We start from the raw sequence: 25,750 nt of genomic DNA, 5'->3' as shown, positions 1-25,750 counted from the left end.
AGATGGTCATTGTGAGTTGGGTTAAATGAAACAAAAAAACAGGCCACAGAAAGACCATGTCTCACTGGAATTCATGGCAAAACAAAAGCTTTTTACTCAGCAGTGGAGATCTGACTCCCAGTGCATCGTGATCTATACTCAGGTAAAACTCGGCCCTTTTACAGGAACTTTCCACAGTGGTTTTACCTGTTAAAGTGTTGGAAAGATAATTAAGATATGGAAAGCTGGCTTGTCAGACTGCAGTGGTTTGGTTTGCTAATTTGAGATTTTATTAATTTTGAGATTTTTCAGTTAATGTACTAATGAGTGTGGTGGGTTTGGTGTTGGCTAATTACTAGTGCACTCCCTGCTGTGAGATAGGATTAGGAGAAAGGTAAAGCAGGGTTAAAAATTTAAAAGGGTATAAGGAAAATTTTATTAATAGTAACTAAAAGGGAAAAAAGTAGTAGGAATTAAAATAAACTTTTTAGAACACTTCTCCCCCACAAACTTTTTTTTTCTACTGATAATGTAAAGAAACAAAACTTAAAATTTCTAGTCAGTTTATCACTTTTAAAAATATTTTTTTTAGTTTACTTAGGGAGAGAAGTCCCTCTTGTTAATGTTATGGAGATTTCTTCACAAGAGGAAAAAAACTGTTCTTTCATGGTTCTCAATTTCCTTACCAATAGCAGCCACCCAGGGAACTTGGCCATTGGGAAGTCCCTCCCATCTTCTATAAGCTTTTCTACAGTTTGTTGATGGGTCATGTTGATTTATGGGGTATTGTTTTAAAGATGAGCTGTTCAAAGGTGAAAGTTTTCATTATTTATTTCTAAAATCATCTTCATTCCCTGGGAACAGAAATCTTTTCTCCTGGGGGTACAGGACTACTCTTCTCTCTTTTTCTGTTTAAACTTTTCATGGGTGTGGTAGTCAGGGAGAGGCGCTGCGGAAGATTGTCGCGATGTTACGGAAAGGCAGGACCCTCTGTTTCCCGTAGATAAGACCCTCAGTTACTCATAGATAAGAAACTAACAATAGGAATGTGGCCCCACTAACAATAGGAATGTTGCCCCACTGAAGTCAGCAACTTTCCATCCCTTACCCAGCACTTTTCCACTCCTTACCCAGTACTTTTCCATTCCCTACTAACTATAGATAAGAAGGACAAACCCCTTTTTGACGTAGAGACCCCTTAGACTATAAGACCCCATGAGAAGAAGTAATAAAGGCCTTTTGACCGTCCATCATATTGATGTCTGCCTGTGTCATTGGCCCGAACGGCCCTGGAGAGTGGGCTGTCGAGCTGTACCTCAGAACCAGGTCGCCTGCCTTGATATAGAAGGCAACACATGGGATCACAGCTACTTTAACATCTATTTACTTTAGTATGGAGGTCTTTGTTTGATATCACTTTGAATCCTTTATCTTTCTATAGTTTCATGTGTTATAGGGAAAAAGAGGTTTTTTTCCATCGTTTCTAAGAGGATTTCAGCTCCAAAATTAAGGTATCTCCTCATCTCTCCTATTTGGGACTTGAATTCTTCTTCACTGATCATGATGTTTTCATGTTGTTTTTTCATATGCTTGCATCTTGTTCCTTTCTCTCACTTGAGGGAGGATTGAAGTACTAAAAGGGTTAATATGTTGCTTGGGCTCTGCAGATGGTCACCTGACCCGCTGGTAACTTGTGGCGAGAGCTGCGGCTGCGTCAGGATCGTCTTCATGGTTGGTTTTTGGTTTTTTTTTTTTGTGTTTAATTCTAGCTGCAGGGCCACTCTACATGGGTTGTAGAGTTGTTTCTGGTCTCAGCCATGCTGGGGGAAGGGGACCTGATGGGAAGATCTTAACAGCCGCGGATGGCCTTACTCTGGCCAGGGCTCCGCTGCCTCCCCCACCTTCCTGCCTGGCAGCTGTTGGGGGCCTGGCCTGGCCAGAACAGGGCTCAGAGTTCCCCGTTTTCCCCTCGGAGAGGGGCTTGGCGCCCCGCAGTAAAGCCTGCCCGGGCTGGCCCGGGACGGGGCCCAGCAGGCACCCCGGGAAAGGGGGGGAGGGCGCAGCCTGGCCAAGACAGGGGCCCGGGGCGTGTTACATTCTTGCCAACTGGAAGAGAAAAAGAACTTTCCTGGGATTTTCGTCTTTAATATGTGTTTTTCACAGAGGCGTGTTCAGCTTCTCAGTGGTTCAACAGACTGTTAGTTATATAAAAAGCTTTTGCATCACTTCCTTAAATTCCTCCCATGTCAAACTATGATAGACTAGAAACCTCTAAAAGCAAAGCCATGACTACACATTTTGGATGGAATGCACTTGGATCTGGGGAGAAAAAAATTCCCTTGTTTGGGGCTCCTAAGAAGGCACTCCAACTTGTTCATAAGTGTTTGGTGGACACATGAAGGACGTCAGTGTTAGATCTGGTGAGTGACAGGAGGGACATACAGCACATGGGGCACACACTACATCAACCAAGCCAATAACAGGGGGAGAGAGGGTGTCCTAGTTTTGGAAAAGGACAGAATTTTTTCACAGTAGCCATGAGGGGGCAGACCCTGGAGATGTGTGGGCATGTCTAGGTTGCTAGTATATACAATTTCATGTTATTACCAGGAGTGGAAGTAAGGAACTGTCCCTTCAAGAAGAGGGGCACAGCTTGGGGTCAAGAAAAGCATTGCAGGAGGGGGAAAACCTGTCTGCCATTGTTCATTATCACTTCTGGTTCTTGGGAGAAGACAACTCCAAGAAGAGAACACAGTTGAGCTGATAAGAGCCAAGCAGAGCCATGCCAACTGGGGCCAAGTAGAGCCAAATGGAGCTGAGCAGAGCCAAGTTGAGCTGAGCCCAGCTGAAAACTGTCAAACACAGCCAAGCCCAGCAGAGCAGGGTGGCCAGTCTGGGAACAGCTGGAGTGGTGCAGCATGGATGAGCTGGCTTGGAAGGTTTGTCTGTCATTGGTTTTTGCTGTCTTGGGCTCAGGGAAGGAGAACAATGGCTGTGGAAATGTCCACCATCCTGTCTTTGTCTCAGGAGGCTGCATGTCACTGCTGGGCTGCAGAAACATCAGCCATTTTGTCTTTGTCTTGGCAGCAACGGGGAACTGAGTCAAGGTGGTGAGCATTGTGAGAAACAACTGCTCACTTTTAAAATTTTAAAAGTATCATTAAACCTCAACAAAAATACAACAAAATGACTAAATAAGGAAAAATTACAGCACTGGGAGCCCCTGAGTCTATCAGCCACACGCTCCTCTTCAAAATAGATGCTCTGCCTTTTATACCTCTAGCCCCTCCTAAAGTCTTGTCAGTTGACTCCTTCCTTGCTGTCTAGTGGTGGAGATCACTTTCTTACATCTTGGTTGGAGGTCAGGTATTACTATAGTAACAAGCCAACCCTCCCAAATGCCCCAACTACCAAGGCCAACCCATGATAACAATGCAAGGGGGAGGACATATTACAGTAACATAACTATACATCTACAAAACTTCTCTTAACATGCATATAATGTTCACCCCTTAATTGTGAGAGCCAACCATCTCATTACTCATCTATAACAGCACCTTTTGTGTGTAAATCATATTTTAACATAGTCCTCTTATTAATATTGTTGCTGTTACGGTTTGTTCCTCATCATATTGCTGTTTCCTTTCAGTAAATTGTTATCTTAACCCAGTCTCTGCCTTTGTTCCTTTCTCATTACAGGGAGGCAGGGGGAAGGGGAGTGGCTTTTTGGGGGTTTGTTGGGGTTTAGGTGTTCTGGTTTAATAAGGAAGTGAGTTATTTGGGAGGTTGTGGTCAAACCAATCAGTGCTCAGATTTGAATATTAGCACCTAGTGTGGCCACTGAGGACATGGATATGCCTCTGTGTGGAAGGGGCTAGCAGTGGGCCTGTTAGCTAAAGAAGTAAGAAGAAGGTGATAAGGAGCTCTCTCCAAGGCTGTAACCAAGGAGACCGAGAGAAGAAAGATAAGAACACCTTGCAGCTGGATGAAGTATTTTTAGAAAGCTAGCTGAAGTCACTATAACTTTTTACCAATAGCATTATGTTGACTTATTGTGGCCAATAGCTAAGGTAGAAGAAGCATAAACAATTGGAAAGTGTATAAAAGTTAGCCATGTTCAAGAATAAAGAGTTGCCAACTGAGACTGCTTGTGGTCTCTGCTTTGTGTCGTGACTGCCTCGACAGCGACACCTCTGAGAACACAGAGGGTTAAAAGCAGAGAACTCCCAGGGGAACTCTCTCTTGGTTCTGGTCCGTTAAAGAGGTCAGACCTCCCCTGCCCAGCTGCAGGCTGGGTGGGGGAGGGGAAGCCATGTGGCCAGGGTTGAGGTAGGCTGGAGCCTTGGACAGAGAAGGGAGGTGAAGGCCCCTGCAGGATGGAAGAGTGGAGGAACACTGAGAGGCATCGGGCAGCCCTCTGCTGCCCTCCCCTGGGAGAGAGAGAGACAGAGCCTGTGCCTGTGCTTGTACCACCTTGAAATTCAATATCATGTGCTGGCAACACTGCTGGCTGAGGAGAAGTGAGGGATGTGACGAGAAGGTGCCCAGCAGGCGTGGGAGTTCTGGGCAGGCAGAGCCCGAGATATTAACACTTTTCTTGGATGATGGAAGGCTTACAAATACTGATCCTCTTGGAGATGAATGAGAAGAAAGATAGAGATGAAATAGGAAGAAATGAGCAAGTGTAATGAAAGTTCGTGCACGTGAAAGTAGTCAGAAGTTAAGAAGAATCCTAAGTGAGAAGAGATGATGGAGTGGCCTTTGGCTGGACTCTTTTCTTGTATAGCCATGGACAGACCCATTTGTTTCCTGTGACACAAAGACTGCATTTAGGGGGAGGCAATGGCTTCGAGCCAAGAGAGTGCAGTGATGTTATGTGAAGTAGTAGCAAAAACAGAGACAGAAGAAGAAGCTCTCTGTTCTTGAGACCCCTTGGCCCCAGAGGGTGAATTTGGGGGGGGGACTGGTGTCACAAAAGTGAGAGACTGTTGCTTTTTTAAAACTGGGCGAAGCATCCTTAGAAAAGGAACCCTAGAAGCAGCCCTAGTCCATGTGCAGTGGTGAGAGCACTGGACATGGAAGGAAGATGTCATGATAGCAAATGTTCTCCAGGCAGTGCCATGTGTGACATGGAAACACAAGAGGTTTCAACTGTGTTTCCTGGGGAAGCCTATGGTACAAGAGGGACTCCTCTCTCCTTAATGAACTGAGTGGATTATCTAAAGGGTTGTGATAAACTGAGAGTTGATTATCTGAAAAGTAATAATTTGATTGAGAATCCAAAGTTTTGTCTCACTGTGTTATGTTAAAATTAGGGGCAGGAGGAGGAGGAATGTTTTTAGAAAGTTTTCATTCTGAGTTCTGTGTTCCTTTTTTATTCATATTTTAAGTTAATAGAGTTTTTTCCTTTATTCCTAAGCTGGAGCCTGCTTTGCTCTATTTCTAATCACATCTCACAGCAGACACTAGGGAAAATATATTTTCATAAGGGCACTGGCATTGTGCCAACATCAAACCATAACATTAGGATTTTTCCTTTTGTTTCTTTCTCTCATGGAATTTTGTCCTACTGATCACTAAGGAACCCAAGCAAACAGGTACTTAAGAGAGACAAAAGATGTTGCCAAGCTCAGGGGAGGAGGGCACCTGGCTGCACATCTCTTATCTGAGTGTTTCTCTTGAAGGGGCAGAGATACCACGAGAATCTGGCTAGGGAAAAGGGGTCTGGGCATAGCTCCTAGCTCTCTTGCTTTCACGGCTTTGGAGGAGGACCGGTTGAGTTGCTGCTTACTGGAGGGGGAGAATTTGCTGCTGCCCCTGGAGCTCAGCCCTCTCCTGCTTCTTCTGCTGAAATGGAGGTTTTGGGCGTTCACTTAAGTTAGCAATATGAATTAAGCACTGAAATTTTAGCTTGTAGAATTAGGTGTTGAATTTTAACCTTTTACTTAAGAAACCTCTGCCATGGTACAACGGGCATAGGAAAATGCAAATTTCTGAAGCTCTCTGCGATAAAGAACAATACCGAGAGAAGACCAGGGAATGCAGAAACCCAGATAAAGGGGTTCCTCTGTCTCCAAGCTGATCAAAATCGACAGATATTGCAGCGACTTGCGAGGGTTCCTCAGGCTGAGATGGACGAGAATCTTGCTTCATGATCAGAAGGCTGGATTTATTGATTTATGATATATAATACATTATGACTATGCTAAAAGGAATAGAGAGAGAAGTTGCAGAAGCTGCTAAGCTAAGAATCGAATAGGAATCTCACAACAAGGTTCTGTGTACAGGCAGAAAGCAGGACAATCTCTCCTGTGAGTGGTCAGTAAATCCAAACACTCACAGAAGACCAATCACAGATGCACCTGTTGTATTCCACATCAGCAGATAATAATTGTTTACATTTTTCTTCTGGGGCCTCAGCTTCCCAGAAAGGACAAATCCTAAAAGAAAGGATTTTTATGAAAAAATGTCTGTGACAGACAGATGTACTCAGATAAGCACCAAGGGACCAAAGCACACGCGCAAAGAAGAAAAGTTCAAAAGTTCAACCATGATGAAGACCACAGCCTTCAGTCTCAGAGACCACCAGAGACCCCCTGTGTGACCCCCACAGTGAACAATGCATGCTCCAAAGGGCATGAATCTAATTACCATGTGAGGCGAGGACAGGCAGGGCCAGGGGTTGAATATGCATGGAGAGATTGTGTAATGTAATGTGTATGGAACATCTTCGTGAATAACGATGTGACTTAGAACAGAGCTCAGGGCACAAGCTCTCATGAGAGCTATCTTGCTTGTGCCAGCTGCTGACAATACATACCCACTTCATAACTACATCAGGTTCTGGAGTCTATTTATTCCACATATCGCTTCACTGCCATGGGTAAGCCTTTGCTCATGAGAGCAGCCACTGAACTGGGACCCTATTAATACCCTACACCTCCCTAAAAAAAAACTTTCACCATCTGCTAAGGTGCCTCAGGGGAAACGCTGGGACCCCGAGCCCTTTTCCCCTCCAAGGGAACCTCTTCAGTCTGTGTTCGGGAGCTGGGCTGCTGCTGCCCAGACTCCGCTGTTTCTTTGTCACCGCTTTGTGGTTTTGCAACACTGTAGCCCTACACACCCTGCCTGCCAGGATGTCCCGCAGTTCCAGATACAGCTGTGGAGTTTCTGATACATCTCATCTACCACTCCGGTATTTTGCTCATCCCAGCTGTGAAAAACACCAATCACTTGTTTTAAAATTCTAAAAGTTTAATAGTAATAAAATGGTTATAAAAATAGTGATATAATTAGAGTAATAATAATTTGGACAATTTGGATTAGGACAATATGAGACAACAAAACCAAAGAGTTATGGACAGTCCGGGTACCTCTTTCTGGGCAAAATAAGCCCAAAAAAGGACACCCGTTAACAGAGGATTAACCCTTAAGAGCAATAGCCTGTTACATATTCATACATCTCATACATGATGCATAAATTCCATTCAAACAAAGGATTCTGTCTGATCAGTGTCAGCTTCTTCCTCTTAATCCTGATGGCGTCTTTATGGCTGAGCAAGGCGGGAAGAAGTTAGTTTCTTCTGATAAGAGAGCAATAAATTCTCTTTCTCTGAAAGATTTAGGTGTCCTGTGGCTGCTATCTGGTGTGAGTACCTCATTCCTTTCTTTAAAAATATCCCACATACATAGTTCCTATTTTAACTACAAAAGTTACCTTTTAACTATAAAACTACATGTACCATACTATTAAAATGTTAATACAGCACTACTAATTAATACAACATAATACATATAGTAAATATCTGTGTAGAGCCATATAATATGCACTTTTCACACCTGCCGTTCAGCTTGATGCTTTCGAGGTTCCTGCTACAGCTCTTTTCACCATCTGGAGGGGCACCAGGATTGTCTGTCGCTGGGGGTTTGTAAAGGAAGCCACTTTTCCATCCCTTCTGCCAGCTACATCTACCATTACCATGTGAGAGAGATGGCCAAACTTGTGCCACAGCGCCCCCTGCAGCTGCAGAAGAATCATCGCACCTGCCCTGCCCAGCCAGGGAGCCACCAGCACCCCTGCCAGCTGTGGCCATAACTATTCCAAAGGGGAAAGTGCCTGCAGCTGAAAGCAGGCCGTTACTGGTATTCTGGTTTTGTTTGTTGTTGCTGCCATTGTTGTTTGTTTGCCTTGTTATACATATACATACTAGTAAAGAACTGTTATTCCTTTTCCCATATCTTTGCTTGAAAGCCCCTTAATTTCAAAGTTATAATAATTTGGAGAGAAGGGGGTCATATTCTCCATTTCAAGGGAGGTTCCTACCTCCCTCTCCTGACACCTGTCTTTCAAACCAAGACAAGGTTTAATTCTCTGCTTGTTTTAAACCACTACAGATGCAATTTTAGGTACAGAGCCACTGGCTAAAAGGTTTCTTGGCCTACTCATGTAGTTGTGGCATCTAACCCTGTATATATTCCCTTATGTGCTCCTCACGGTGCTCTTTTTCAGAGCAGGCAAAGGAATCAGGATTGCTTCGTTAATGTCCTGTGTGATATCAGCTTATGACATGATTAACATCAATGGCAATGAGGATCATTTGGGATGTATATTCAGTGTTGCTCTCCTGCCCCTGCCTTGGGTGCTGCCTCTGGGAATTCATTAATAATCATACTCAGCCTGTGGGGGGAACAGGGGAGGATGAATTTCCCCAGCTTTTCTTCCTTCATGCCTATTACAACAGCTTTTGAGAATTTTGAATTCCCTTTGGATGTTAAGGAAAGCATGTTCTTGTTGCTAAGTCCACCAGGTCTCCTAAGTATGGTCAAAACCATGTGTAGAGTTACAAAAGAGATTTCTAGGAAGGTCCTTCAGAGATCTGCCCTGAGAGTGGATAGCCCTGAGTGACATGGAATGTGGGAGGACATAGGCCAGTATTTGGGGACATTCTCTTCTCCAATGGTTTGGAAGTCCACCCTGAACAACTATAGGACCCTGATAAAGTGACAGAATATTTTCAATGAGAATGCTGCGGCAACACCAGGGAGAAGCAACTTATTGCGATGTGTTGAGCCCTGGCTACTATTTATCAGACACTGCTTGATACTAGTCAGCACCCTCAGGGGAGGAGGAGAAAAGCAGAGCAACAGGCACTGTGGCCACTCAGACTGCAGCTGAACCAGAGGAAAAACCCGTGCTGGTAGCAGTTGCCCCTATACAGAAGAAGAAATCCAAGACCAAATCAGTTTGCTTAGTCAGGGATGAAGAAGTAGGACGCTCACAACAGGAGGAAAAGGCAGGGCCAGTGATAATCACTCAATCCCTATATCTGGGTGATCTGCGAGATATGCTAAAACATTTTAGATGCCAGCTAGGTAAGCCCCTATTGACCTGGCTGCTCCGATACTGGGATAGCACAGCCCACAATATGAAACTAGATGGTAGCAAAGCCAAGCAACTGGTATCCCTGTCCAGGGATGCAGGCATTGACAAGGGGATTGGGAAGAGGACAGAAACTCAGCCTCTGGAGTTGACACCTGTCAAGTGTGAGGGAAAGGTATTCTCTCAAGGATGATCTAGTAGTGTGCCCAAGCAGGTGGAATGTCATGGAGAAAGGTATCTAGTACCTGAGACAATTAGATGTGCTGGAGGTACTATATAGGAATTCAAATAACAAGCAGTCTCCTATAGATTCAGATGAGGTCTGGTGTACACAATCCGTGCGGCAGAAGTTTACATGGAGCGTGCCATCATTGTACACCAGCTCATTGGCATTGATGTCAATGAAAGGAGAACAGACAGTGCTTCAGGTGACTACTCGACTCCAGCAATATGATCATCTTTTTTCCTCCCTACCAACCTACACCTCGGCTGTGGAAAGGCTGTCCAAGACTGCAGACAGATTGGAAAAACTCAAGCAAGTAAGAGAGGAAATGTCCCATGCCTCACCAGTATGGACCAGCGTCTGCTATTGGGAGCAAGCACACCGCTGCTCAAGAGAGAGGGTCCATACCTTGAGGTAACCTGTGGTTTTACCTGCATGACCACAGAGAGGACATGAGGAAATGGGATGGAAAACCCACCTTAGTTCTAGCAGCACAGGGATGTGACTTGGAAGGGAAAACAGCAACCATAAGAAATTCTTCAAAGATAAATGTTGCTCCAGTTTCCTGTGGGCAAGTCCTCAGACAGAACAGAAGGGCTAATGTTACTTTTGATCCTCTTGAAGGGACCTCCAGGTCATATTTACAAGTGAGCAACAAGTGCTATGACCAGGACTAGAGGGGTCATGCTTCCAGCCAGGTGGAGGAAAGGGACAATCATATCTATTGGACTGTGTGGGTCAGATTGCCTAGCACATCAGACCCTCAAGAGTATAAGGCTTTAGTTGATACCGGTGTACAATGTATCCTGGTGCCATCAAGATATGTAGGGACAGAATCCATCTCTATTATTGGGATGACAGGAGGATCCCATAACTGACTGTACTGGAACCTGAAGTGAGCCTGATTGGGAACGAATGTCAAAAACGCCCCATTGTGACTGGCCCAGAGGCCCTGTGCATCCTTGGCATAGATTACCTCAGGAGAAGGTATTTCAAGGACCCAAAAGGGCATCATTGGGCTTTTGGGATAGCTGTTGTGGAGACAGAGGAAATAAGTTGAATATCTTGCCTGGTCTCTCAAAGGACCTTTCTGCTGTGGGACTGCTGAGGGTTGAAGAATAACAGGTACCAATCACTATCACAACAGTGCATCATCAAAAATACCGCACCAACCAGAACTCTGTGACCACCGTCCATATAAATGATTTGTGAACTGAAGAGCCAGGTAGTAGTCAGCAATAATCCCTTACCCTTTCATAGTCCTGTATGGCCTGTGCATAAGTCCAGTGGAGAGTGGAGACTTGTTACCGATAAGTAAAACTTTGCAAAAGGAAGGCCTTGTAAAATCATGGCTCAGGCCTGTTACTTTGGCTAAGTAGAAAAGGACTGCGGGAAAGAGACTCAGCTGAATTAGGGGTATAAAATCAAGTTATATAACTATCGTATGTTCACATCATGGTGTATGGTGGTTGGCTGAATTATGTTTGTTATGCTTTAAAACTATGTAACTGATAATGGGCTAACTGCTTAAAAAGGCCTGGTTTTTGCAATAAAGCGTCTCTCTTTTGCACCTGCCTGGGGACTCTGTGTCACTACAGACCCTCACCCACAGAGGCTGACAGTGGACTATTGCTGTCTGAACGAAGTCAGACCACCACTGAGTGATGCCGTGCCAGACATGCTGGAACTTCAGTACGAACTGGAGTTCAAGGCAGCAAAGTGGTGCCATCATCAACATTGCTAATGTACTTTTCTCCATTCCTTTAGCAGCAGCCTGCAGGCCACAGTTTGCTTTCACCTGGAGGGGCATCCAGTACACCTGGAACCAACTGCCCCAGGGGTAGAAACACAGTCCTATGATTTGCCATTAACTGATGCAGACTGCAGTGGAAAAGGGTGGGGTGGGGCAACACAGCAGAGGAAGTTTTGGAGAAAGTAAAGAAGATAATCCAGATCCTCCTGAAAGCAATGGCAAGACATCACCAGATTCCAACAGACGTGGTCAACAAAACAGCAGCTATGTCCCCACTGGTCAGCAAGAAGAAAACATAGGGTTTCCTAGGCACTGTAGGTTTCTGGAGGATGCATATTCCAGATTACACTCAGATTGTAAGATATGTCTATTATGTGATATGGAAGAACAACAATTTTCAAGTCCCAAAAAACAACAAGCTTTTGAACGGATTAAACAGGAGAATGTTCATGTAGTAGTCCTTGGGCCAGTCAGGACAGGACAAGATGTAAAAAATATGCTCTACACCACAGCTGGGGAGAATGGTTCTTTCTGAAGTCTCTGGAAAAAAGTACCTGGGGAGACTTGAGGACCACCCCTGGGGTTCTGAAGTTGGGGATACAAAGGATCTGAGGCCTGTTAAACCCCAACTGAAAAGGAAATGCTGGTGGTTTATTAAGGGGTTCGAGGTGCTTCACAAGTGATTGGCACTGAAGTACAGCTACTCCTGGCACCCTGACTGCTGGTGCTGGGCTGGATGTTCAAATGGAAAGCCCCGTCCATACATTATGCCACTGATGCTACATAGAGTAAGTGGATAGCTCTGATCACACAGTGAGCTCAAATAGGAAATCTCAATTGCCCAGGCATCTTGGAAGTCATCACAAACTGGCCTGAAGTTGAGAATCTCAGACTATAATCAGAAGAGGAGGAGGAACAGGTGGCATGCTGAGGAGGCCCCACCATGTAATCAGCTACCAGAAAATGAAAAGTGATACGCTTTCTTCACTGACAGTTCCTGCTGTATCATAGGTATACATAGAATGGAAATCTGCTGTATGGTGTCCTACGAGGTGAGTTGCAGAAGCTATAGAGAGACAAGGTGGATTGAGTCATCTTGCAGAGCTGAAAGCTGTCCAGCTGACTTTAGATAACACTGAACGAGAGAAACGGCCAGCTGTCTACCTGTACACTGACTTGTGGATGGTAGCAAACGCTCTGTGGTGGTGGCTGGACTGATGGAAAAAGGCCAATTGGCAGCACAGAGGGAAACCCATCTGGGCTGCTGAATTGTGGCAAGACATCGCTGCCTGGGTAGAAAAGTTGGCTATAAAAGTACATCATGTAGATGCACATGTACCCAACAGTCGAGCTACCGAAGAACATCACAACAACGGACAGGTAGATCGGAGTGCCAAGATGAAAGTGACTCAGATCTGGACTGGAAAGATAAGAATTAATTATTTCTTGCTTGGTGGGTCCATGATGCCTCAGGTCATCAGGGAAGAGATGCAACATACAGATGGGCTTGTGATCAAGGGGCGGACTTAACTATGGACACTATCTCCCAGGTTATCCATAACTGAAACATGCCCTGCAATCAAGCAGGCCAAGCTGGCAAAGCCTCTGTGGTATGGGGGACGATGATTAAAATATAAATATGGGGAGGCCTGGCAGATTGATTACATCACACACCCGCAAACCTGCCAAGGCAAGTGTTACATGCTTACAATGGTGGAAACAACCACTGGGTGGATGGAGATGTACCCTGTGCCTCACACCACTTCCTGGAACACCATCTTGGGCCTTGAAAAACAATTTCTGTGGAAACATGGGACCCCAGAAAGAACTGAGTTGGACAATGGGACTCATTTCAGAAATAGTCTTATATTCCCTATCATGCACTAGCCTCTGGGAAAATTGAATGGTACAATGGACTGCTAAAAACCACAGCAGAGGCAATGGGAGGTAGGAACTTCAAATATTGGAATCTACATTTAGCCAAGGCCATGGGCTTAGTTAACACCCAAGGCTCTACCAATCAAACTGACCCTGCCCAATCAAAACCTGAATGTACCTTAGAAGGGAATAAAGTCCCCATGGTGCATATAAGGAATGTGTTAGGGAAGACAGTTTGGATTAGGCCTGCCTCAAGCAAAGGCAAACCCATCCATGGGACTGCTTTTGCTCAAGGACCTGGGTGCACTTGGTGAGTAATGCAGAGGGACAGGGAAACACCATGTGTACCTCAGGGGGATTTGATTTTTTGGTGAGAACAGTCTGTAATGTTGAATTGTATAATATTGGTTGCTGAATGGCACTGCAACTGTGTGCCATAACTACCATGGATGATGAAAATGGACTGCTCCAGATACAGCAGTTGTGAGCTCCTGATGCAGCTTGCAACCATCTGACAGCACACCAGCCCCCCTGCTCTGGAAGACATCTAGGACAGATAGAACCCACAGTCTTGGACTAAATGAACTCAACAGACATCTTGGAGGGATGGCTGTTGATTATGGAAATGACACCCGTGCTTGTGTGTGTATAAATATATAAATATCTATCTATACAGGAGCAGGACCTGGGCTTGATGTAGATGGTAAAGAAAAAAGGGGTGGGTAGTGTCCCAGTTTTGGCCAGGGCAGTTAATTTTTTCACACTAGCTGTGAGGGGGCAGACCCTAGAACCATGTGAGTGTGTCTAGGTTGTTAGTCTATACAATTTCATGTTATTACCAGGGGTGAAGTAAGGAACTCTCCCTTGTGAAGAGGAGCATGGCCTGGGATCAAGAAAAGCATTGCTAGAGGGGGGAACCGGTCTGCCAGTGTTCATTATCACCTGGGGTCTATGGTGAGCATTTTGCATGTAAATCACTCTTGCTTTTGTACACTTTTGTAATTAATATTGCTGCTGTTACTGTTTTTCTTATCTCATTGCTGTTTCCAATTGATTGTTCTTATCTTAACCCATGATCTCTGCTTTTTGTGTCTCTCACTGGAGGGAGGAGGGGAATGGCTCATGATTTTCTTTTTAGTGGGAGTACTAAATTGGAGAATACCATTCCTAAACTTGGACAGAGGGAATGCAAGACATAGGGATGAGCCCATCCCAGCTTAATGGGTGCAGAACAGACTACTGAGAGAGGGCCATGTTGTTATGGGCAAGACTGAAAGAGGAAGGATCTGAGCTGCAGACCAAGCTGGTTAAAATGACAACTGCCCAACCCTAAAGTGCAGAAAGAGTGGGTAAGAGAGGGCATGGAGAGGATGAGGATTCTGTATGGTGATAGTAAATAACACCACCCCATCAAAGAGCCGTCCCTGAGCTCCAAAGAGACATGTCCCCCTGCCACTACTACCCTGGAAGGATCAGTGATCTGTAGGGTCCAGAAGCAAGCCCTCACACCAGTGCTGGACACTGATTTCCTCCCCTCCCCCCCCCCCCCACCATTCAGAGTGACAGCAGAGGTGATGCTTGCTGATCCACCCTTCTTCCCCTGGACACCTGGATTGACTTAATCACTCTTAAAGAACCTACCGTGTCTGACCAAGTCCATGTGTGAGTGGGTCCCACTGGGCTCCTGCAGAGCAGACAGGGAAAGGACATGGGTATACCCAGATAGGAATCATTCAACTTTCTGTTATAAATACACATTATATTGTTGGCTTTTCACAAATATTAAGATGAATGCTATATGTATAATGTTAAAATAACTTTGCTTTTATTTATGCTATTAACAAAAAAATTAGACATAGTAGTAGTGGTAGCTGATATAGTTATGAGTGAACTGTCTGTTTGGTTGGGATAACATTCAGTGAACATGTAATGAGGACCCTGCTATTGATATGCCAACTATCAGCATCTGCCATCTGAAGAAAGTATGGACCAAGGCCCAAACTGGAAGTAATAGAGAAGGAGCCAAAACCACAGCCAAGAAACATGCATACTCTAAAAAGGTGGACCCAAGGAGGGGCCATGCAAAATAGTTTCTGGAATATGTAAACTAGTTTATTAAAATATTAATATGCATAAGGGCCTATGAATATGCAATGGGCTGATGTAATGGAAAAAGTATTTAAGGGCTATCCCTGAAGGTAACAGTGCACACTTGGCTGAGTGCCAAGACACACCCAGCCGTAATCTTTGCTTTACTGTCTTTATCTCCTATTGTTCTTTATTAAGCTTTTAAATTTTACCAGGAAAGTGAACTATGTTTTTCATACTTCTCTAGATCTCTACACTGAGATGCAACAAATAATGTCCCAATGTGTCCATGCCTCTCCTAGGACAAGAAATTTGAGTGACCAGCCCACACAGATGTCCTGCCTTTACTCACATGATCTCCACGTCAAACTGTAATGTCTGACTTGAAAATACTTGTCAATGAGGAGGTGTTCCAATGCCTGGTAAGTGCCTAAATTCAGGTGAGATCCCAGCACAGTCAGGAATCCCGGCACTTCTAAGCCTGTTTGGACAAAGTCAAGAATACAGTGGTTCTAAAAGGAACATGAACAATTAAAGAGTCTGTCTTTCTCCTGAGGAGCTGCTCTCTTGTTTTTCATCCAACAAGGAAGCTGGATGACAAGTGTAGTCTGAAGACAAACAAGCAGTTTATAACTCCAAGTATATGACAAAAAGCGTCAAAAATCAGTAAGGAAACAGAAGGACATGAGCTGCAAGACAATTAAGATGCCAAACCAAATTATATCAGTGCTGCCTTCCAAGTTTATCCCATATGTTGTGGTTTTGGTTCACTAATTTAAGATTTCTCGGCCAATGCACCAATGAGTATAGTGGGTTTAGTGTTGGCTAATCACCAGTGCACTCACTAGAATGTACTTACTCATTTTCTGTGAGGCAGGATTAGGAGAAAGGCAAAGCAGACTCAAAACTTTAAAAGGGTATAAAGAAAAATTTATTTACTGTAACTAAAAGAAAGAGTAATAAGAATCAGAACAAAACCTTCAGAAAACTTCTCCTCCCCCTACAACCTTTTCTTTCCCACTGATAATGTAAAGAAAAAAACCTGAAAATTTCAAACAGTTTACCACCTCTAAAATACTCTTTCTTCAGTTCACTTAGGAAGAGAAGTGCCTCTTGTTAATGTTATGAAGACTCCTCCACAAGAAAACAGTTCTCTCCACGAACAGCAGCTGCCCGGGGAAATCTGCCATTGTGAAATCTCTCCCATTTTCCACAAGCTTTTCCTACAGCTGTGTTTATGGGCCATGTTAACTTATGGGGTATTGTTTTAAAGATGAGCTGTTCAAAGGCAAAGATTCTCTTTATCTGTCTCTGAAATAATCTTCTTTCTGGGGGCACAGGATCTTTATCACTCTTCTCTCCTTCTCTGTTCTAACTTATCATAGGATCACAGCTACTTTAACATCTGCTTTCTTTGGTATGGAGGCCTTTGCTCAACATCAGTTTGAACTCTTCATCTCCCCATGCTTTCATGTGATACAGGGAAAGAGTCTGATGTATCAATTACATCTTTCTCCACAGCTTTACAAGAGGATTTCAGCCCCAAGATAAAGGCATCTCCTTATCCCTCCCATCTGGGACTTGACTTCTTTACTGACCTCGATGTCTTTCATGTTCCTCTACACTGGCTACATTTTGTTCCCTTCTCTCACTCGAGGGAGGATTGAAGCACTGAAAAAGTTAATAACTTGCCCAGAGCCTGCCGATGGTCATCTGACCCCGGCTGAGCTCACTAGCTTGTGGCCAGAGCTGCTGCAGGAAAGGGGGGAAGGGCGGGGAGGGGGGGAGGGTTGTTGGTGGCATGGCTTCTCCTCTCCCCTGCTTGGTAGTTGCAGGCGAACCTCAGTGGTAGTAGAATCCTGGCCAAACCATCTCTGTCTGGGGCTGTTCTTAGGGCCCAGTAGACCCGGCTCAACCCAGGCTGGCGGTAGGGCAGGGCTGAGTAGCAGTAAGATGTTAGAAATCACAGCCATGGCCTGGCCTGGCCTCAGCTGTGCAGCCTTCCCTCCCCTGCCCTGCAGCCGATGGGGAGCTGGTGAGGAGCTGGCGGGTACCCCGGGGAAAGGCGCCCAGCCCTGCAGCAGGGGCCACCCAGTCCATTACCTCTTTGCCGACTGGAAAAGAAAGTTCCTGGGTTTCTTTTGTCTTTAATGTGATTTTTACAGAAGTGTGTCGGAAGCTTTACCTCCCATGCAAAACCACCACACCATAGCACCAGTAAAGCCCAGCATTTGAAAAACGCCATGTAATACAAGACAAGGAGCAGCTGGCCAGCAAAGGCACAACCGCACTGTTCAGAGGAGGGAAAGCCCACCCTGGAGGTGAGTCAAACAAACTGAAAGCCAAAAAATTCAAGATGCCAGTCTACAAACCACTTGAGACATGTCCCAAAACTCTCTGCTCATTTTCTAGCAGCATTTACAGCATGTCCCCATGACATGCAGCCTCCTTTATCCTTTGTGAGCTACAGTAGCTTCACAGGGAGGCAAAAGAGTATTTTGTAGGAGATGGCCCCCTGGGTTGTTTTCTCTGGTAAGTGTAGACTTTGCCAAGGACTCGCAGTCTGAAGACTCTATCTAGGACCAGGACATTTGGCTGTGACACATCCAAGAATGAAAGTCTTTCCAAGCATTTGCCAAAGGGAGCAAAAGAAAAATGCACTTACTCAGCCCTCACTGTGATGTCTTCATGATGCCAAGATTGTTAAGTGGTCTTCTCCAACAAACCAGCTGAGATGAAAATGGAGAAGGTGATGAAGACCCATTCTGCATCTGAGCTGCATGTCTCAAATGTTGCAGATAACTGATCCTCCCTAGGGTGCAATAAAAAGATCTTATGTATGGGGAACATTTGTCTTCAAAAGATTATTTTCTTCCAAAGTTGCTTTTTGTCAGGACTTAGGTGAATTACTGCCCAAATCCAGCTACAGACTTATGAGTAAGGAGAGATGAAAAGGTTACAGCTAACAAGCTGAGACAAAGCAATGACCTCATGAGCTCCTAGCCATGAAGTTTTCAAAACAAAGCCTATTTAACAGTAAGAACAAGCACCTCAGATGAGCTTTGAAAAGATGGGGCAGGAGAAAGCTTCAAAATACTAGTTATGGTGAAGGAATTCGCCCACTGCCAAAGCAGAGACAGATTTGCCTGCCTGTGAATGTCCACAAGATGGCAGTGTGCCACGGTGCAAGAGCATCTCTGAGGAGTAGATGAACCTATTCTCAAATTTCCAAACAAAAGAAGAGGATTTTAGGGGTAGTTGTTTTGGGCTTTGTTTATTTTTCACCTTTTAATTGCCAAATAGTTATAGGCTTTCCTTGAAATATTTTGTTAAAATAATATTGATAGGTTTCAGCAGCAAACTCATGTATATATATTAACACCCAGATATCCAGAATATTCTGCTTAAAATGTTAGAGGTGTCACTGTATCTCTCTGTAGAGATACACATACAGATCTGGATGTACACTACAAATTAGTTCTAGATTCATGTCCTATTATACCTTATCATTAAAGGAACACAAATTTCCAAAGCAGCCTGCAAGTAAGACACTATATCTCTCAAACATTATATTCTTAACCCTGCTATAGCTGCTGAAGCACATTCAGCAGCAAAACATTTTCATCTGAGTCATCTTGAAGGATACTTGGATTGGCCCAGTCACACTGGAGGATGTTAGGACCACCGCAGTGGTGCTTGGAGGGTGCTCTGACCACCCCAGTGGCATTGGAGGATGCTCAGATTGGCCCCTCCAGCCATGTACAGATGCTGTAATCAACCCCTGAGTTCTTAAACAGAGAACAGAAGTTTATATATCTCCAACCTGAAAAACCTCTTCTTCAGGATATGACACAAAGACAACCACAGTGTGGGATAGCCCCATAGAAGGTGGATTTTTCTTCCATAGGCTCACTCAAATATTTTCCTTTATGCTCCCACACACTGCTCCACAGACCCATTTGAAATAAGGGATAAAGGCCAACAAAATCACTGTTGTCATTGCACAATTACATTCAAATTCAGTTAATGATATGTCAGGATTAAACCAGCTGTCTGCAAGTATTTCACTTGTCAATGCCAAACAAGATAAATCTTTACACAGAACTACCCAGCTCCCAGTTCCCACATGCACATATGACTATATATGCCTAGGTAAGCATGTCTCCAAAATAATACAGCATTGCATGAATCTGCCCAGAGGCACAAACAAAACACTAAATCCAGCATTTCTGCTAGGTTTTCCATCTTAGAGATGCCACACTAGCAATTAATCTAGATATCAAGGTATATGTTGGAATTAATTCACTGGAGTCAATGGACTCAACCTGGTGTTAGGACAGGATGACAACTTTGTGTTAGGACATGATCAGATGAAAAATAGACCAGGAGGATCTGGTTTATTTAATAGTTGTTGACTGAAAGTTAAACCCTAGAGAAGAAAATCAGTTCCTTGCACCAAAGATGGTTTGATTTCTCATTTCCAATTATTCCTTGGGGAAAATCACCTTATTTTGCAGAATTTCTGGGGTCTGTAGAAGCTGAACCTGATGTTTTCTTCCTGTGACCTGAAGTCCAGACATATCAAGCATGGAAGAGACTGAGCAGGAAGTAGCTGCAGTCTTCCTGGCAAAGTTAGCATCACTTCTCCACTCCTTCCACTGATTTGTGTATTTAGTGCCAGCTAGCTCACCCAAAAGAAACAATAAGGCAGATCATCCCATGTTTTTCAGGATGAGCAAAGCTTTTCCTCACATGATGCATGAGCTAAAAGCCCAATGAGCTTTTTGCTCATCACTGAAAAGGGTAACACTACCAAAGCACATGAGATGTCTCCACCCTTCCCTCTGAAGGCAGAGGAGACTTCAGCAAAAACATACTGAGCATCCTCAAAAACTTGCCCAGCCCAGGACACTCAGATTCATTGAGGACTTGGGCTCTGGAAAGTGAAAAATTTTATGATGCTGACAAATTGACTTATTCAATTAGACTTTAGAACTGAGGGTCTCATCCTGTTATTTCCCAACATCCAAACATTAAAGGTCATTTAACCAGAACTACTAAAACTGGGCTGAATAGAGAGATCTGGAGAAGGAACAGGCTGGAGAAAACAAGCAAGTGGATGACCACTGCATTTAAACATATATACACTGCAAAGGGGAAACAGCTGGGTCAGCACACCATCACTGCTGGCTTCCTGGCAGCAATTTATTTTGAAGCTGTCAGGAGGGTTGATGCTTTTCAGAATCGCCTTTCCTAAAATATATGAGCTTTGTGTACATATACCTATATACATGTATGTGTATATATATACTATTGTCCTAGGGTGATGTTATGGTGCTTGTATCCCCAATCATGTGTTCTGTTTATGCTGGACATTATATTCTGTGCCTTCAAGACTGGCTGAGAGTACAGGCAGGGAGAAGAAGAAACATGAAGTTTTGTTATCAAGAACTAGACTCGCTCCTCCACAGTCTGCTGGAACACTGTTGTTGTCTGGGCACGGATGGGGCAGAACACCGTGCTCCTTTTGCTTTTTAGTTGGTTAGTTAGTTTAGCTAGCTGAGGCAGTCCTAGCTTTCCCGGGACTGTTTTACTTTCCCTTTTCTTGGAACCATTCGAACCAGCTCCAGACCAGGACCCAGGGAAACACCGAGAGCTTGCACTTCGTAGCCTGCTGGGGCCTACTCTGCAGCCTTTCCCAGCACCGGAGGGACTGATAACAGAGCAGCCACCCACTGGAGAAACTTCCTGAATTTGTCATCTTTTCAGAGCAGTGAATGCATTTTGTCATCCGGTATTGTTCATTTTGTGTGCTGGGGAGTGCTTGGCCTGTTAAATAAACAGGTTCTTTCCACTTCTCTATGAGGAAATTTTTTCCCGAACCAGGTGGGGGGAGGGAATGCATGGGTTGGCTTTCTGGGGGGCTGCTTTTGGAAGTTTTCTCCCAAATTTGCCCTAAACCAGAACAACTGTCCTCAACATTTCACCTCCCAATGAAATCTACATGATAACTGCCCTCACTCAGCATTAAGGGTCATTGCAAGGCTTGCCAAAACCACAGGCATAATTATCCATCATAAGCCCCAAAGGACCATAGCTCAGCACATCCAATCCAGCAGTTTTCCCACTTCTGTGGAGAGTTTTGTAAGGATAGGGAAGGAGCTGCTGGTCTCCACCATAGCATGGGCAGGAGATACCCTTATCACCTACCTGCCACACTGGAAGGACTTTCTCTATGTTGTTTAAGTTGATGCTATCACCATCCTCGAATTTCCCTTTTCCAAGCCTGTGGCAAGAAGAAAACAAACAAAACCACATGAAACCTCACTGGAGCCAAAGTTAATTTTCTATTATTATAGCACATGGGGAAGATTACTTCTTACTGTGAAGGGCTCTCATGAAAACAAAGACAGTCTCAGAAGTGAGTATGCTGTGCCTTCAAAACACTCCCACGAAGGCACAAAGCCGTTAATACAAAATTAAATGCTTTTCTCAGTCCTGCACCTGCACCATCTGCTACAGCGTTCAAATGCTTTTGGTAATAGCAGGAGTGAGAAAACCAAAGCCAAAGGCAATCCTGAGCAGTAGCGTTGGGTGATTCAATTCCCAGTTGAAGGAAAACCGAAAGCACAGCCCACGCAGACCAAAAAAAAAAAAGACACAAAAATAATAAAAAATGTTTGAAGCACTTCTCATTTGCTGATTGAGTTCCATGGCTGAAAAAGGTGTTGGTAAACAAGCACAAGCATACATCTCAGACAGCAAACAGCAATCAGTATAAATACAAACATACAATTTGTAAGTCAAAAAATTGGGGTGAGAAGCCTGGCAGCTAAAGGACTTTCTTGTATCAAGAAAGTAACTAATACAATTCAAAGATAATTACTAACTGGATGCAGAGAGTTTGTAATGATACTGAAGAAGAAAAAATGGTCAATAAAATATCATCCTTCTGCATTTATAAACAATTGAGATGATCTTTTTTTATTATGCAAGAATGGTAATGCATTTTTTGATCAATGACAAGATCTTGTTAAATAACATATATTAAACAGAAACTTTGATAGCAACAGACCCAGGTAATCAGTGCCTGGAAGTCAGAGCACAGCATATTTTAGTGGAATTACAGCAAATGGGGGGAAAAATCCAGAAAAATGGCATGTGCTGAAGTACTAGGCCCAAAAGGCATCAAGCTGAAGGGAAACAATTAATTTAATTAGCATCCTAACTGCAACCTGATCTAGTGGAGGGTGTCCCTGCCCATAACAGGGGGGTTGGAACAAGATGGTCTTGAAGGTCCCTTCCAACCCAAACCATTCTGTGATTCTATGATTTATGGGAAATCAGAGGTGTTTAACAACTGACTTTCCCTCATAGATGAAATAGGGACTTTAATTTACAAAGGGAAAAATATATATTTATATATATATATATGAGAAAAATCAAGTAAAACATCTGTGGACAAGTAATGTCAGTTGCAGGTACAGAATGTGCAACCATATTGTAGGAAAAGGTTATCTGAAAAGGTTGGAGACTGTCGCAGGTTGAATGTCTGATGCCAGACTGTGGCATAAAGGCAGGGGATGAGGATATAGGGATTAGGGGGATGAAGGTATCTTTCCTCTAGAGACATCATGCACATCTGAGGCTGAACTACAGGACTACAGGCAGCACTGGCAGTCAGGTTTCAAAGAGGTGTTAGAGAGAATACAGAAAAAACCTAAAGTAATACATGGGCTTGGGAAATATCTTGAATGAAAAGATCAGTTACAAAAGGTTATTTGAAATGGAAGAGTAAAAGTAGAGCAAGAGCTAATGATGGAAATTAAAGGCAGAATAATTCAGGTCAGAAATGAGGTACAGTTCCCTGGTATTCCTTAACCATTCTGCTTTGATTATTTATCATACCACCAAACTCAGAATCTTCCAATAAAATCAGATGTCTCTCTGAAGGAAAATGCTTCAGCCAAGCAAATGTGACAATGTCAATCAACTGGATGCAACTACATGGCCAACCTTGGGCAAGTGATCAGACTAAGGAATAAAATGGTCCCTTCAGTACTTACAATGCAGAAAACATACTGAACAGAATCTTTCTCTTTTTTTTTTTTTTTCTATTAATTTGTTCATTGCACAGTTAGCCTGTTAAAAATATCCACTCAAGCAAGAGGGAAAATGCCTAGCTAGCAGGTGTAGATTCTTGGTTGAGCAATACAAACAACTTTAAAAGTTAAAAAATAAAGCCAATTTTGTCAGTGCTTTGTCTATTCTAACAGAGGTTACTTATATGACCTGCATTTTGGGACATGCATTGCTTGTGCTGGCAGCATCTGTTTAACTTTTCTGCATATAAACTAATTCTTATTTAATTTTTACAGCAATAATATTTAGGAGTAATTAAATATCTCACCTTCACACTGCCTTCTCTACCTGTTTTCATCCTGGGCATTCACAGTACACCAGGAACCAGAAGCAAACCAAAAAGCAGACCCTGTTACATCCTCCCTATACATAGCAGGTGTCACTGGCAGGATCATCTGGCAAGTGCCAATTAAACAGAGTAGAAATTTACCAGGGTGGAAATCCATTTCGGATTTAGGTGAAATGTGCTGTTTTAAAAATTGCCTCATCTAAAGAGAGATAAGAAGGATCCCTTGAACTTTGAAACAGACGAAAACAAAAGCTGAAGCTGCAGAAGACAGGGCAAGATGACCCAGGAATTCTTTCTGTACTTTCTGATAAAAAAAACTAGCTGCAAGTGTAACGGGAAACCAGTAAAATGAACGTGTATGAACTTAATGTAAAATTCTATGCATATGTACCAGTAAGAGAGATAAAAAAAGGATCGTGAATTCTCGGGGCGGGGCATGTCCTTTACGGAGAATAATCCCCACATGCATCCAGCACTGTAAAAAACATACCACTTTCACAACTTTTACAAAGTTGTGGAGTTTTTTTTCCTTCCTCAAATAATTTTGGCAAGGCCAGCCTGGAGACCATCTCTGTCCTCACAGGGGCAGAGGGGAGGACGGACCTCGGAGGTGCGCCCCGGTATTTTCCCTGGAGGAGCTCCTCTCCATCTGGGTTTGCCTCCTGTGAGGACAGACAACGACCTGCTGGTGTGCGTACAAACGGTATGTATATCAAAGGAGGGCCCCGGGGGAGAAAGAGATAGGACTGCTAATAAGTCACTCAGAGATGTCTGAGTGCACAGCCTCATCCCTGTGCTTGCAGGCAGCCATCGACCGAGAGCACAGTCAGCAGCAGACGTCCCCGGTTGATAGAGCGACTTGGGGAATGGGTTCATTGTTTGATAGCGGCCGCTAACGACTCTGGGGGTGAGTCGAGTGAAACCAAACTTTGTGTGCTTGTGGTGTCTGGACATGTGTTTGTAATTGTAATTGTGTGAGTGCATGGTGTGTAAAACAGATCGAGCGAGTGAGTGTACCCACGGTGTGCGGGGGAGAAGTTCTACCTGCATCTGAAGCAGCCAAGTGAGGCCTGAGGCGCTGGCTAGGGCAGGCTGTGGGGGCAGGGAGAAGTGGAACAAGTGGAGAAATGTGGGTGAGGACATTTATTGTGTTTAAAGGTGGTGATTTGTGAAGATTTTGCACATTTTAACTGTGGCTAGACAAACTCCTCTGCCCCAGTAGTTTAGACTTGACTCCTAGAATTTTACTGTGTACTGTTATTTTGATTGTGTCCAGAGTGTGTGAGGACCAGAGAAAGCTGATGTGGGTAAATGCTGAAGTATTGTATGCTGTGTTGTGTTGAGGAAAGTGGGCACTTTGAGAGATATCCCCTTTCCCAGGGAGTTTGTGTGATTCTTCCCCCACACTGTGGTAATTTGATTCTCGGGATTGTATGGTTATGTTTGTGGAGATTTTAGGATTTTGTTTGCAACAAGTGTAGCATTTTGCACAGAAGAACTACAGTATAGTGATTTATGTTTAACTGTGGTAAAACAAATTAAAGGAATTCCAGGAATTCCCCTCCCACAGCAATTCAAGCCCTGACTCGTGAATTTGCGATACAGGGAAGGGGTGAGAAGAAGAGTCTATGTTTGTGGGCATATCAGTTTTTACTGTAACAGGCACAACCTTTGCAAGGCTGCAAAGTGAGTGTCAGTGGAAACAATGCTTTAATTAGATTATGTGGGAAGAAAACTAGAAAAGACTAAGATTTCATAAAGCAGAGTTTAAGTGGAAGAGACCAAGACAGGCACTTTGTCATTTGTGTTATTCTAAGGAAACAAAGGCTACTTAGAGAGCTATAAGGATCTTAGTAACAGCCAGTCACGAGAAGCAAAGAAGTAACAGGGTGTTTAAATTATTATAAAAGAGAGTTTCAAGTAATTTAAGAAACCCAGCAAAAATAATTAAAGTTGAGTGTGCTCAGCCTATTTTTATACCCCAAGACTTTGAATTAAAGCAAAGAGTTGGGATGGAGT

At 43.8% G+C, this 25,750-nt stretch overlaps 1 protein-coding gene and 1 long non-coding RNA gene across 4 annotated transcripts in view; one reads left to right on the top strand and one right to left on the bottom strand.

The window, feature by feature from the left end:
• Positions 1–25,750, bottom strand: part of LOC132086181 (CBP80/20-dependent translation initiation factor-like) — a 484,412-nt gene that overhangs the window by 307,811 nt on the left and 150,851 nt on the right. For both annotated transcript variants that reach the window (XM_059491652.1, XM_059491654.1), the window contains exon 7: positions 21,511–21,586. In XM_059491652.1, coding sequence (XP_059347635.1) covers positions 21,511–21,586 — 76 coding nt within the window. The remainder of the gene's footprint in view (positions 1–21,510; positions 21,587–25,750) is intronic.
• Positions 1,670–18,761, top strand: LOC132086190 (uncharacterized). 2 transcript variants are annotated; one of them, XR_009420373.1, is made up of 3 exons: positions 1,670–1,710; positions 15,603–15,722; positions 17,466–18,761. It is a non-coding gene; the product is annotated as an uncharacterized LOC132086190 (long non-coding RNA). The 2 variants fall into 2 exon arrangements; XR_009420374.1 differs by lacking the exons at positions 1,670–1,710; positions 17,466–18,761 and adding exons at positions 14,074–14,166; positions 16,390–16,987.

This window comes from Ammospiza nelsoni, chromosome W, assembly GCF_027579445.1.
Source record: "Ammospiza nelsoni isolate bAmmNel1 chromosome W, bAmmNel1.pri, whole genome shotgun sequence".
Taxonomy (NCBI): Eukaryota; Metazoa; Chordata; class Aves; order Passeriformes; family Passerellidae; genus Ammospiza; species Ammospiza nelsoni.
This window is presented reverse-complemented; position numbering and strand designations above follow the sequence as displayed.